Source organism: Accipiter gentilis, chromosome W, assembly GCF_929443795.1.
Source record: "Accipiter gentilis chromosome W, bAccGen1.1, whole genome shotgun sequence".
NCBI classification, from domain to species: Eukaryota; Metazoa; Chordata; class Aves; order Accipitriformes; family Accipitridae; genus Astur; species Astur gentilis.
Window position 1 is genome coordinate 8794462 of NC_064918.1, and position 12616 is coordinate 8807077.

General features: G+C 58.3%; 3 protein-coding genes across 6 annotated transcripts in view; 2 read left to right on the top strand and 1 right to left on the bottom strand.

Annotated features, from left to right (window-relative positions):
• LOC126035380 (NAD-dependent protein deacetylase sirtuin-2-like) overlaps nt 1-12032 on the top strand; it is a 195036-nt gene extending 183004 nt beyond the window's left edge. The window contains exons 1-6 of one of the 4 annotated variants that reach the window (XM_049793920.1): nt 6642-6716; nt 6804-6850; nt 6960-6999; nt 7057-7173; nt 7253-7490; nt 7632-12032. In XM_049793920.1, the coding sequence (XP_049649877.1) occupies nt 6701-6716; nt 6804-6850; nt 6960-6999; nt 7057-7173; nt 7253-7490; nt 7632-7692 (519 nt within the window). In that variant the 5' untranslated portion in view covers nt 6642-6700 and the 3' untranslated portion in view covers nt 7693-12032. Of the gene's footprint in view, nt 1-6641; nt 6851-6931; nt 7000-7056; nt 7174-7252; nt 7491-7631 lie in introns of those variants that run through there. The other 3 variants (XM_049793919.1, XM_049793918.1, XM_049793921.1) reach the window with 3 other exon arrangements.
• On the top strand, nt 16-3823 carry SARS2 (seryl-tRNA synthetase 2, mitochondrial). The gene is given in 18 exon segments (XM_049793969.1): nt 16-241; nt 666-813; nt 855-884; nt 998-1138; nt 1231-1250; nt 1252-1277; nt 1555-1618; nt 1730-1835; nt 1999-2104; nt 2217-2262; nt 2400-2487; nt 2579-2661; nt 2663-2689; nt 2803-2896; nt 3180-3251; nt 3253-3276; nt 3390-3455; nt 3526-3823. Coding segments are annotated over 18 exon segments (1398 nt in total). The 5' UTR covers nt 16-113; the 3' UTR covers nt 3655-3823.
• NFKBIB (NFKB inhibitor beta) lies at nt 4151-6658 on the bottom strand. The gene is made up of 6 exons (XM_049793792.1): nt 6114-6658; nt 5698-5803; nt 5371-5599; nt 4950-5038; nt 4617-4856; nt 4151-4465 (listed from the first exon to the last, which is right to left on the bottom strand). The coding sequence occupies exons 1-6, from the start codon at nt 6656-6658 to the stop codon at nt 4418-4420; spliced, it is 1257 nt and encodes a 418-aa protein (XP_049649749.1). The 3' UTR covers nt 4151-4417.
• Nucleotides 12033-12616: the final 584 nt, after the last annotated feature.

Here is a 12616-nt window from a genome sequence, read left to right on the forward strand (position 1 = left end):
GGGGGTAGGAGGCGGGACGGGGGCGTGGCCAGAGCGCTCGGGGGGCGCGACCGGGCGGTGACCCCCGCCCCTTCCGTCACGTGACGCTCGCCGGACCCGCGCCGGCGTCCAAGATGACGGCGCCCAGGACGCTGGCGGCCGGGCCGGGGCGGAGCCGCCTGTACGTGCACGTGCGCGAGGGCCTGAGCGCGCGGCCGCAGCTGGAGGTGGCGGCGCTGAGCGAGCGGGAGCTGGAGCGACAGCGGGGTGACCGCGAGATCGTGAGCGGGGCGGGGCCTCGGGGGGGAGGCGGGGGCTGGCTGGGGTGGGCGGGGCCGGCGGAAGAGGGGCGGGGCGGGTGCGGAGGTGGGAGAAGGCGGGGCCTGAATGAGGTGGGCGGGGTGGTGGGAGAGGGGCGGAGAGTGCCCGGGACGGGCGGGAGCAGGGCGTGGGGGCGGGGCCTGCCCGAGCTGAAGTAGTGGAGCCTCGGGGTGGGCAGTGTCTGCCTGGGAAGGGATGTGGGGGTGGGGCCTTCAGAGAGAGGGCGGGTCTGTCTGCGGGATAGGGTGGGGCCCAGCGGTAGGCGGGGTCTGTCTTAGGCTAGGGGAGCAGGGCCTCACAGTAGGTGGGGTTTGCCTGCCCTAGGGAGGGGCTTAAGGGGAAGGGGTGGGGCCCAGTAAAAATAGGCAGGGCTTGTGGAGGGGCGGGCCCTTCGGAAGCCCCGCCCACACACCCCATGTGCAGACTTGGCCCCACCTGGGGGAGGCGTGGGCCACCATCGTCTGCCTGGAGGCCGAGAAGGGCCAGGTGGCCCAGGGCATGCAGGCCCCGATGGTGAGACCTCACCCCGGGACCCCCCCACTCTCCTCCCACAGGCAGCCCAAGACTAGGAGACGGCAGAGGCAGTAGGGACCCTGGGGGGGGCATGGGGAGGGGGTCCCCACTCCCAGGCAGGAGGTGCTGGGGGCTGTCATCCCCTCCCCCCCCCCCCAGCGCCACCAGCCCCGTGTCCCCGCAGCTCCCCACGTACATGGTGCTGCTGGCCTGTGGCTGCCAGGTCCGGCTGCAGCTGCGGGCACTGCTGGCTGAGGAGGCTGCCCTGGATGAGCCCTTCTACCTCAAGGCCCTACAGCTCCCCAACCACACCCACTCCGAGGCAGTGAGCTGGGAGGACAATGGGGACAGGGACAACACAGGGGGGCGGTCACCGTGCCCCCCCCCCCCAGCCCCTGACACCCACTCTTCCCCCAGCCCGTTGGGGATGAGAGCCAGGCTGGTGGTGGTAGGAGAGAAGCCAGGTATGATGGGGGGGGGGCATGCCTCAGTTTCCCTGCGGTGATTTGGGGGGGCTAAGAGAGGCTCAAAGAGGGGGTGAGGAGGAGGAGGGTTCCTCCAAGGGATGGGGAGTTCTGGTGGGAGCGAGGAGGAAGGCTCTAGGGGTGGAAGAGGAGGGTCCCTGGGGTGAGAAAGGCTTAGGGGGGCCAGAGGAGGGTACCTGGGGGTGAGGAAGGCTTGGGGGGAGCAGAGGAGGGCCCCGGAGGCAAGGAAGGCTCCCCCAGGCTTCTGTCCCTGCAGTGTTTGACTTCTAGCCGAAGGGACACCTGGAGCTGGGTGAGGGACTGGACATCATCTGCCAGCGGTGAGTACCCATGGGTGCCAGGGTGGGGACACCCGGGTGTCACATGTGTCCCCAGTGACATGCACATCATGTGTGTGTCCCCATCCCGCCCCCCCCCCCCCCGGGATGCAGGCGCCTGTCACACATCTCGGGGCACCACTCCTACTACGTGCATGGGGCTGGCACGCTGCTACAGCACACACTTGTGTGCTTCACCATGGCCAAGCTGCTGCCCAAGGTATGTGGAGGGGTCCTGGGGGGGAGGGGGGGTCTGGGGAGACCCCCCCCAACACCCCTTTTTCCCCAGGGCTTCCTGCCCATGACTATCCCCAACCTGCTGTGAGGCACCATCTTTGTGAGTGCCATCTCTGTCCCCTGCATCCGGTGTCCCCCCCTTGCAGGAGAGCTGTGGCATGCAGCCCAACACCACCCATTCACCTGTCTACATCAACCCCTCCCACTTTGAGGACCTCTGCCTGGATGGCACCTCTGAGGTGGGGATCACAGGTGAGGAAAAATGGGGCTAAACCCTAGAAAAATGGGGTCTGTGTGTCTTGGGGGGTGGGTGGGGTGCTCTGGGAGCCCTGCTGCCCCCCCCAGCCCCATCCCTCCACTCCAGGGTACTTCATGGACCACGCTGTGTAGCTGGAGGACTCGCCCATCAGGTACCGGGTCCCCAGGGTCACCCCCTCCCCATTGGGGAGGACCCCGGGAACCTCCCACCCCTACACCAGGAGGGACCCAGATGTCCGGGGGGGGGGGGGGGAGTGTGTGTGTGTGTGTGTGTCCTCACCCCAGCCAGGGTTATCTGCTCCAGCACCTGCTACTGGGCCGAGACCAACACAGGGTGGGAGCCGTGGGGGCTCTACTGTATCCACCAGTTCACCAAGGTACTGGGGGAACTGGGGGAAGGACCATGGTTGTCCAGGTGGGTTGGGGGGGGGGCAGAAGAGGGGGGACAACGTTGCCCTGTCCCCACAGGTGGAGATGTTCAGGGTGACAGCAGCAGAAAGTGGGGACGAGAGCGAGGTGCTGCTGGCTGAATTCCTGGCTCTACAGAAGGAAAATCTCTGAGCTGGGATTGCATTACCGGTGACTGGGGGGATGTGTATGTGTGTGTGTGTGTGATCCCCATGTCCCCCCACATGTCATCCTGTCCGTCCGTCCCCCCCCCCCCCCCCCGCTGACAGCCCCGTTCCCCACAGCGTCCTCAACATGCCCACACAGAAGCTGGGGTTCCCTGCCTACCGCAAGTTCAATATCAAAGCCTGGATACCCAGACAGAGCAAATATGGGGAGGTGAAGGCAACTGGGGGGGGCAAACCCCCCCAATTTGGGGTCTGCACAGGGTGACCCCCCCCCCATTACAGGCTCCAACAGTAACCTGAGGGCAAATCCCCTCCCTTAAGGGGGTCACCCCCCATGTTTTGGGGTTTGTTGGGGAACTGGGAGGGGGAATCCCCCCATTGCGGGTGAACGCCCATTGTGGGGGTCCCTGGAATGGAGGTGGGGGGGTCCCCGTTATGAGGAGACATGGGGTGGTTTCTAAATACTTGCAAACCCCCTTTGCCCCCTTCCCCAGATCTCCAGCACCTTCAACTGCACTGACTACCAGAGCTGGCACCTGAACATCATGTACAGCGATGGGGCTGGCTAGGCAGTTACGGCATGCACACACGGTGGGTGCCATGGGGGGGGTGTGTGTGTGGGGGGGGGCAACCCCCTCCCTCCTGGGGGGTCCCTGAGTCCCTCTGCCCCCCACTAACACCCCCCCCCCCCCCCCCCCCCGCAGGTGAACAGCATCACCTGTGCTGTCTCCCAGATGCTTATCGCTCTCTTGGAGTGCAACCAGCTGCTGGTGCATGCTGGGGGGGGGAGACACCCCAGGGTGCTGGGGGGTGGGGGCTTACCCTGCCCTGTTCCCCCAGGACAGCTGCGTCCATGTGTCCCCCGCCCTGCAGCCCCTCATCAGCCAGGCTGGGCTCACCCAGCCCCCAGCCCCCCTGCTGCACTACATCGGCCTTAACCAGCCCCGGGGGGGCCACAAGGTGCCCTGAGCCGGGGGGATGACCCCCAGGTGGCCCCAGTGTCCCCATGAGACACCCCAAGCATTGGAGGGGGCACCTAGGGTGGCTCCTGCACTGGGACGTGGAAGCAGAAGGGATGCAGAAGGAAGATGGATGTCCCCAAGGGCAGGACACACAGATATGGGACGCACATCCCCCTTCCCCCCCCCCCCCCCCCCCCCCGTGTTAACGAGCCTCTGCAATAAATGCCAGCTTCACCCCCCACAGAGCTGCAGCCCATGGGCACACGTGTGCTCCTCTGTGCTTTTGCACACACATGTGCACTGTGTGCATTTGCACATGCACATTCTCCATGTGCAAGTATGCTCGCCGTGTGCCCTGTAGCCGTGACACAGCCCGTGTGAGCACAGCGCCCAGCAGCGAAACTGGGGAGACTGGGAGGTTGCTGGGGGAGGCAATAGGGATCCTGGGGAAGGGGGTGGGGGTGGGGGTGGTGGTGTCACACTGGTCATGGGGACACTGAGGAGGAGGGGCTACAAGCCCCCACCTGGTCCTGGGAGGAAGAGGAGGAGGGGGGTGGCGGGGGGGGGGGGGGGCTGCACAGTGGCCAAATGCCTCTTTATTTTACAACAACTGATATAAATTCTCTATGCTACGACCGGGACTGTGGGGGGGGAGGCAGGGTTTGGAGTGGGGGGAGCGGGGGCTCCCCCAAAGTCCAGCCAACAGCATTGGGAGCCCCCAGATAAATAGGGAGAGACTTGGGGGGGGCAGGCAGGGGTCAGGGGGCCCATCAGTCCATGCAGCACCTGCTGTTGATGACGATATCATCGTATTCCTCCTGGGGGGGGGGGGGGAACACACCCAGCACTCAGCACCCCCCCTAAGGTTTCGGGGGGACTGCTGGGAGCAGGGCGAGCCCTCCCTTATTAGCATAAGGGAGGAGCTGAGGGGGTTTTCAGGGGCTGCTGCGTTGGGGGGGGGGCACTTACATCGCTGTTGTCGCCCTCATCGGGGCTATCCTCAGAGTCCCCGGGGAGCTCCTGCGCCCCAAAATCCCGCAGCAGCTGGGGCAGGCGGGGGTTGGGGCGGTGGCAGGCACTGTAGAGGGGGGTGTACCCCACATACATGCGGGCAGCAGGGTCAGCACCGGCACGCAGCAGGCACTCAGCCACCTCAGGGCTCTGCACCTCCACCGCCAGGTGCAGGGGGCTGCGGCCACAGCTGGGTTCCTGGGCGGGGGGGGGGGGGGGGGGGAATGGGGGGTCAGAGCAGGGGGGTGCAGGGGACCCCCATGTTCCCCCCCCACCCAGGACGGCACTCACCGCCTTGTTGAGGTCAGCGCCGGCGCTCAGCAGCAGCTCCACCATTTCCAGGTCTTTGCGGAGGACAGCGACATGGAGGGGTGTGTAACCTGCCGGGGAGGGGAGAGGGAGGTATCGCTGTGGCCCCCCCAGCCCCATGACAGATCTGCAGCCCCACTGTGTCCCCATGCCACAGCTCCACCCCTGCCCAAAACTGTGCCCCCGCCCCCAATCTTCCCACACAGCCTCATGCCACAGCCCCATGGCATCCCCCCCCGCCCCCTGCCATGTCCCCACAGCGTCCCCACCACCACAACTGTATCTCCCCATGCTGTCCCCCCACCACCACCCTCTGCCACATCCCCACACAACAGCCCCACAGCATTCCCATTCCCCCCTGCCACGCCCTTGCACCGCAGCCCCACGAGCCCCCTCCCCGCACCATCATAGTTGACACTGTCAAGCTGGGCACGCGCCTCTTCATCACAGGGCACCGGGGGGGTCCGGGGGGGTCTGAGTAGGTGGCAGGCACAGCCCCAGCGTCCCTCACGGCAGGCGAGGTGCAGCGGTGTGTGCCCCCCCCGCTCCTGCACGCACAGCCCTGCGCCGGCTGCCCGCAGCTTCCGCACAAAGCCTGACAGGCCCAGGATAACGGCAATGTGCAGTGCCGTCTGCAGGGAGAGAGAGACCCCTCAGCGGGGGGGACAGAGGCTGGGAGGGTGCCCCCCAACCTGCACACACACCTTCCCCCCCCCCAGTTTCTCCATACCTGCCCCAGATCGTTCTGCAGGTCCAGGTACTCAGTGCCACCCGTGTACTGCAGGATGGAGTCTAGGAAAGCCTCATGCTCATGGATGACGGCCAAGTGCAGGGCCCTGGCGGGGGGGAGCTGTCACACCACTCCTGGCCCCACCCGGGGATCCCCCAACGAGACAGGGTAAGAGCAGAGCTGGGGGGAGTGGGGGCAGCCCCTCCCCAAGATCCAGCATAGCCCCATGTGTGCCCAAGGGGGGGGGGGGGGGCAGGACCCACTATCAGAGCCCTCCCAAGACTGGGGTCCTACCGTCCCGGGGCAGGGGGATCCCCCCCGCTGGGCAGAGGGGTGACCCCCCGGGCGGTGGGGGGCCTCCACCCCCAGGAGTGGGGTGTGTGTCCCGTGTCCACCCGACCCCCACCCACACTCACGTGTCGCCATCCTCGGTGAGGAAGCCCAAGACATGCCGCAGCCAGGTCGCGGCGGCCACCGGCGGCAGCAGCGGCGACGATGACGACGCCGTCTCCTCCCCCTCGGGGGGCTCAGCGAGGCGGACGGCGCCTACGGCCGCCGTGACAGGACCCAGAGCCAGACCGGGCCGCTCGGGGTCGGGGCTGGCAGGCCCGGGGCTGGCGGGCAGCAGCCCCAGTTGCCCCTCGCCCAGCGAGCCCAGGCCACTGTCGCACCACTCATCGCCCTCAGGCCGCTTCACCTCACCAGGGGGCGCCGCCGCCTCCGCAGCCGCCATACCGGACCGCCGGGCTGGGCTGCGCTCAGACTCGCTCCGCCATAGGGGCGCCGCCGTCCCGGGAAATCCCCGCTGGGCCCGGCGATGGCAGCCGCGCGGGGCCTGCTGGAATCCGTAGTCCTCACACCACTTCCGGGACGATGCACGCAGCGTACGCCGGGAGGGGCGGTGCTCCCCACCTATCAGTGCCGCCCGCGGTGCATGCTGGGAGGTGCGGCTGGCTGGCATGGTGCATGCTGGGAGGTATGGCCCGGGCAGCGGCTGGCGCCCATGGCTGAGCCAGACGGTAACGGGGGTCGGTAGGGCCAGACCGGGGGCGACGGGATACCTCCCCTGGGCTGCGCCCGCTAACAGCCCCCCTCGTCTCCCCCAGCTCCCGGTGCCCGTGGGGATGAGGCTGAGCAGGATGCGGAGTCGCCGGTGAGTGCCTAGTGGTGTGCCCCCCTCCCCCCCTGCGCCGCTGCCGGTGGCCCGGCTCCGGTCAGGCCTCCCCGGTGATAGACACCCCCCCCCTTCCGCTCTCCCGCAGGCCTCCGACACCGAGCCCAGCGCTTTGGGACACTCTGAAAGTAAGTGGGGGGGGGTACGGTGACTGATCCTGCCCCCCCCCCCCCCCCCCGGTGTAGTGGAGCTGCTGCGGAGCCTCCTGTCCCGGACGCTGGGGCTGGGCAAGGAGAAGCCAGAGGAGATGCTGGATGAGCTGATGCTGGAGGGAGTGAGCCAGTTCCTGCGCAGCGAGAGATGTATGGGGGGGTTGGGGCATGGCGGGGGGGGGGGGGGGTTAGGGTGCCCCCTCCCAGCCCCCCATCTTCTTCTTCCTAGGCAAGAATGTCGTGTGTATGGTGGGCACTGGGATCTCCACCTATGAGTATGGTTTGGGGGGGATGCAGGGTGGGGTGCTGGCACCACGGGGGGGCCCTGATGTGCTCCCTGCCCCTGTCACCCCCCCACAACTGCCAAGATCCCCGATTTCTGCTCGCCTGGCACCGGGCTCTACGCCAACCTGCAGAGCTACCACCTGCCCTACCCTGAGGCCATCTTTAACATCAGCTTCTTCAAGGTAGTCCCCCTCACCCCCTGCTTTGGGGGGGGGGGGGTCCTGGTCCTGCTGGAGGGAGGTCCTGCCCCTCCTGGGGGGCTCAGAGACACCCCCCCCAATCCCCTGAGAGCTGCCTCCCCCTCCCCCACCCCCACCCCGCAGCATCACCCTGAGCCCTTCTTCGCCCTGGCATGGGAGCTCTACCCAGGGCAGTTCAAGGTAATACCCTCCCTGGCCTCAGTTTCCCTTTGCTGTGGTTCCCCCCCCGTGAGGTTCAATTATATGGAACTTAGTTATTGGGCCTGAAAGTAGCTCATGGTCGCAAGAGCATTCCAGACGCCTTTAGAAGGCCTTGAACAGAATAAACAAGAAGACAGAAAAAGAAAGATCCCAATTAGAAAAACACAGGTGCACATCCCACGATAAAGGGAACTTGGCACAAAGAACCTCAATTCGGCAGTTTATCTTGAGCAATTAGACAAGTTTCGCATGCTCTAGTTAATATAGCCAATTATGTCCTATGTTTACGCGTGTGTACAGAGTTAGTATAACCAACTGTATCTTATGTTTATACACGTGTACAGTGTCGATATAACCAATCATATTTTATGCCTGTGTGCGTGGACACTAAATGCTTGCATGCAGCAGCCAATCAGAGCTTCTTAGGAACTTGGAGAATTGTATAAGAATGATCAGCTAGGCTCAATAAACTGGTGACTTTGATCATCATATTGGTGTCCTGTCGTCCGTCCCCACATGGAATTTCCCTACATTTGGCGACCTCCGACGTGATCCGGTAAGGAACAAGAGGTGAACGCTAACGACTGAAAAGGCAGGGGAAATTCCTGCGGATGCCCGTGGGCTTAGAAGAAAGCGCCGGGCTGCTCGAGAGAGGCAGGAATCATAAGCTTACGTGATACAAGGCGGCACGGGTATCGCAGCATCTGCGAAGGAAAAGGCAGCCATAAAGATGTTTATGAGGCTGGTTGAAAAAACAGAGACGGATATTAAAAAGGACTTGCCCGTAAAGGAGGTGAGCGGTCAGGGGAGGAGATGAGGTCTACGCTTTCCAAAGAAGAAGAAGAAGCGGTAGTTAAGCTCCCCCAACATATACTCTCAGAGAGAGGCAAAAAAAATATGATAAAGCTTGTTTAAAGCGGCTTCTACAATGCAGCAAGGACAGAAACCTTTTAATTAGTGTGGGTACAGCTTTTGAGCTTAGTACCTGGAAAGCTATCGGAACCTCCCTATGGGATGAAATTAGTGACGGGTCTAAAGAAGTTAAAGGTCTTGCAACTTTATGGAAATTGATTAAGACAACTGCAAGAAATGAAAGCAGATCGTAAAGCGTCTGCGTCTGCTTTTGCTGCTATCTCTCCAACCGCAAGTGAAAGGGAAAAGCGGGGAGAAAAACATAATGCAGCGAGAGAGACTTTTTGGAGCTTGTCCGTCTGCTCCTGTGCCCTTGACTTCTGCTCCACTCCCTGGGACTGCTGATATTAATCAGCCATCTGACAGTTCCCAAGCCTCCCTAGCCGTACGCTTAAAGGAAACCCTACAGAATCAGGAAGTGAGTAAAAATCTGCCTACGAGAAAACACCCCCCAGATACCACCGTTCAACATGAACAAATTATACCTAGCATATACCCTGATTCAAATAATGCAAACGAGGATTTGGCTACTCTAATACAAGAACAAGAGAAAGCAAAAATACATGCTGAAGCTCACGCTGCAGCGCTTGTGGTAGCATTACGACTGATGGTGCAACAGGGAAAAGGAGACCGCAGCCTACACAAAGGCCCTTTAGCATTATTATTGTTATTGGTGTGGTCAACCAGGGCATTTGAAACGTACGTGCCCTCAACGCATAGCAACACAGCCTCGATCTATGCCAGCACTAACTAACGGCAGTCAGTCAAACTTTCCTGGGGTCTGTAACAAGTGCGACAAGTTCAGACACAAAGCCAGCGACTGTTGATCAAGGTTTAAAAAAGACGGAACGCCGTTAACATTCAACAATCAGGGAAACGGAATGATGAGCTCCAGGATGAGGGGCGCCAAGATATCAAGTGTCTCTCAAACAGGGGAGACGGTGTGCCCGGCTCTTTCAAGACTCAGGGCAGCCACAACAGGAAGTGCAGGAGTTGACCTGGCCGTAGCCGCTGACACAACAATAACTGATGATAAAGTTCATGTTGTTCCATCGAATGCTACTGGTCCTTTGGGTCTTGGACTAAGTGCATTGCTTTTAGGACGCTCTTCTGTTTCTAAACAAGGAATATTTGTTTTACCTGGAGTTATTGATGCTGATTTCATGGGAAACATTTCAATCATGGTGAAAGTATTTATTCTTCCTGTAACAGTTATGGCTGGAACCCAGATTGCTCAACTGGTACCCTTCAAGGCTAGCGTCCCCTGTGTCGTAAACATTGAACGAAGGGACAGGGGATTTGGATCTACTGACACACCATTCGTGGCCTTCACAGAAATAATTGGATCTTCCAAACCCGTTCATCATTTTTATTTATATGGACCTTCGGGAAAATCTCTACTCCATAAACGTATGCTCCTTGACACAGGGTCTGATGTGACCATAATTCCAAAGGAAGAATGGTTCGGGGACTGGGAATTACAAAATATCGACACTGTGGTAACCGGTATTGGAGGCCAGAAATCCACACAAATCAGCGTGAATTTTATAACGGTTGAAGACTGTGAAGACAAAAGGACAGCACATGTAAGGCCTTATGTTTTAAATACTACTGTATGGCTCTTAGGTCAGGACGCTTTAGTGCAATGGGGAGTTAGATTGTCCACGCATTTTTAGCAGTGGCCATTGACAAGCGACCAACCCTGAGACTAAAATGACTAATGGACAGCCCCGTTTGGGTTGATCAATGGCCGCTTCCAACAGAAGAGGTCACTGCTTTGGAGCAACTCATGGCTAAGCAAGTGAAAGCAGGGCATTTGGTTCCTTCTACAAGCCCATGGAACACTCCTGTATTTACCATCTTGAAAAAATCTGGGAAATGGCATTTACTGCAGGGTTTGCGTGCAGTGAATAAATAAATGCAAGATATGGGATCCTTACAGACTGGTATTCCAACCCCTACTATGCTCCCCAGAGACTGGCCTTTGATTGTTGTTGACCTTAAAGACTGTTTCTTTACAATTCCTTGGCATCCAGATGACTGTGAGAAATTTGCTTTTACCGTTCCAACAATAAATCGACATGCGCCGGCTAAAAGATAACGAGCAGCCCCATTGGATACCGGCGAAATGGGTCAAGCCATGGATTGAGCCATCACATGTCACAAACAACTCAGAAGATCGAGAACAAGAGGCAGTGGAGACTTCAGCAGGTCCTGAAGCCCTAGATAGACTGCCTAGACAAATCATGACGGAGACCGGCAGTCAATGAGGAAATTAAGAATGCGTGTGAAAAACACGGAGTACGGTGCCAGCCCTGGATATGCATCTTAGTGCGAGTGGGTGAAAGGGATAGAAAATTTTTTGTGTGATCATTGTGATAGAAATTTAACTAACCAACTAACTTTGCATGAGCGGGCAGAGGATTTTTCAATAGATCACTTACTGATTTTGGCTTTGTGTATGCTACTAATCGTATAAAGAATAAGCAGCTTAGAGCTATTGCAGCAAATATATATATATGATTTAATGTTGATCAGCATCCGGCGAAACATTACTCATAAGAGCCGAGTGTGGAAGTAGTATTAAGATACCCCGATACGTAGTCATTTATGATCAAGACAAAAAAAAAAAAAAAAAAAAAAAAAAAAGGATTTGGAAAACCAAATGGTAGTGATAATGATTGCGATGACCTTAGTCATGGGATCTGTATTTAAAATTGACACCCGACAGACTATATGGGTAACTTGGGCAAACAGTACCGGACAGACTGATTTTGTCTGTCCTTAGCTACACCAGGGGATCCTTTTCGCACATGTCTAATTGGGTATCCAGACTTTAACCCTAAATTTTACAGCTCATGGTACAACCAGACTAATTACAATATAGAATTTGAGAAATTCAACATGATGACAACAAGCAATGTGGTGATGTGCATAAAGATTGGCGAAAAGTGGTGGCCCTCGTTGATAGGAGCTAAACAGCAACAATTGTTTGTGGGAAACCTTCCGATTAGTGCGAGCTTGCCCCTTCAGAAATTGGATCGAATGTTTTCTTTACCCCCAGTTGACGTAACCAATATTTCCCATTTAGAAGATTGTCGATATCTCTGATCACAATTACAAACATATAATGGTATAGGAGTGATATTTTGGGGGGGACACCGTTTTGGTAAAGAAGGAGAAAGAGCAATTAGGGTCATACTTTATAGGATGACAGAACATAACAGGGTTACCTTTATGGCCTCACATTGATACTGCAAGTTTGGATATAAATACTGCAGGGGTGTCCTGGGTTCAGCTGGGATAGGGTTAATTTTTACAGGAACCTGGGAGGTGGGGGGCATAGCCGGGGCAGCTGACCTGAACTAGCCAAGGAGCTATTCCATACCATGTGACATCATGCTCAGTATATAAATGGAGAGTGGGCGGGGGGGGGGGGGGGGGGCTGGACTTTCGGTGTGGGAAGTGGCGGAGCGTCGGTCCCGGGTGGTGAGCAGTTGCACTGTGCATCACTCTTTTTGTATACTCTTTCATTAGTACCGTTGTTGTTGTAATTTCTTTGTGTTGTCCCAGTAAACTGTCTTTATCTCAACCCTCGAGGTTCCAGTTTCTTTTTCTTTTCTCTCCTCCGTCTCCTCCCCATCCCACCGGAGGGGGGCGGAGGAGTGAGCGAGCGGCTGCGTGGTCCTTTGTTACAGGCTGGGCTGAAACCACGACAGTCCTTTTTGGCGCCCAACGTGGGGCAGAAGGGTTGAGATAACGACAGATCTGGCCAGAGTGTGTTGAAACAAATTTGTTATATGAATTTCTTATACTAGATAAATAGATGTTAGTCACAATGTTGATTCATTTGTTTACATGGGGGCGTTTTGTAAGCTCTTATATGCTCTATGTATTGCCTGTAGTTGCGTATCTCATCTCTGGGATAGTGATTGGGATTATCATTTTGCTGTACTGGGCAATGTCGACTTGTGAAATGATTACATCACTGGTCA

What these genes read in the sequence shown, in the direction of transcription:
- NFKBIB (XM_049793792.1), bottom strand. Translation starts at nt 6,658, where the DNA reads ATGCCAGCCAGCCGCACCTCCCAGCATGCACCGCGGGCGGCACTGATA. An exon ending in CTCACCGAGGATGGCGACAC is followed by an intron (nt 5,804 to 6,113) that starts GTGAGTGTGGGT and finishes CCCCCCCGCCAG; the next exon opens with GGCCCTGCACTTGGCCGTCA. An exon ending in TGACAGTGTCAACTATGATG is followed by an intron (nt 5,039 to 5,370) that starts GTGCGGGGAGGG and finishes CCTCCCCGGCAG; the next exon opens with GTTACACACCCCTCCATGTC.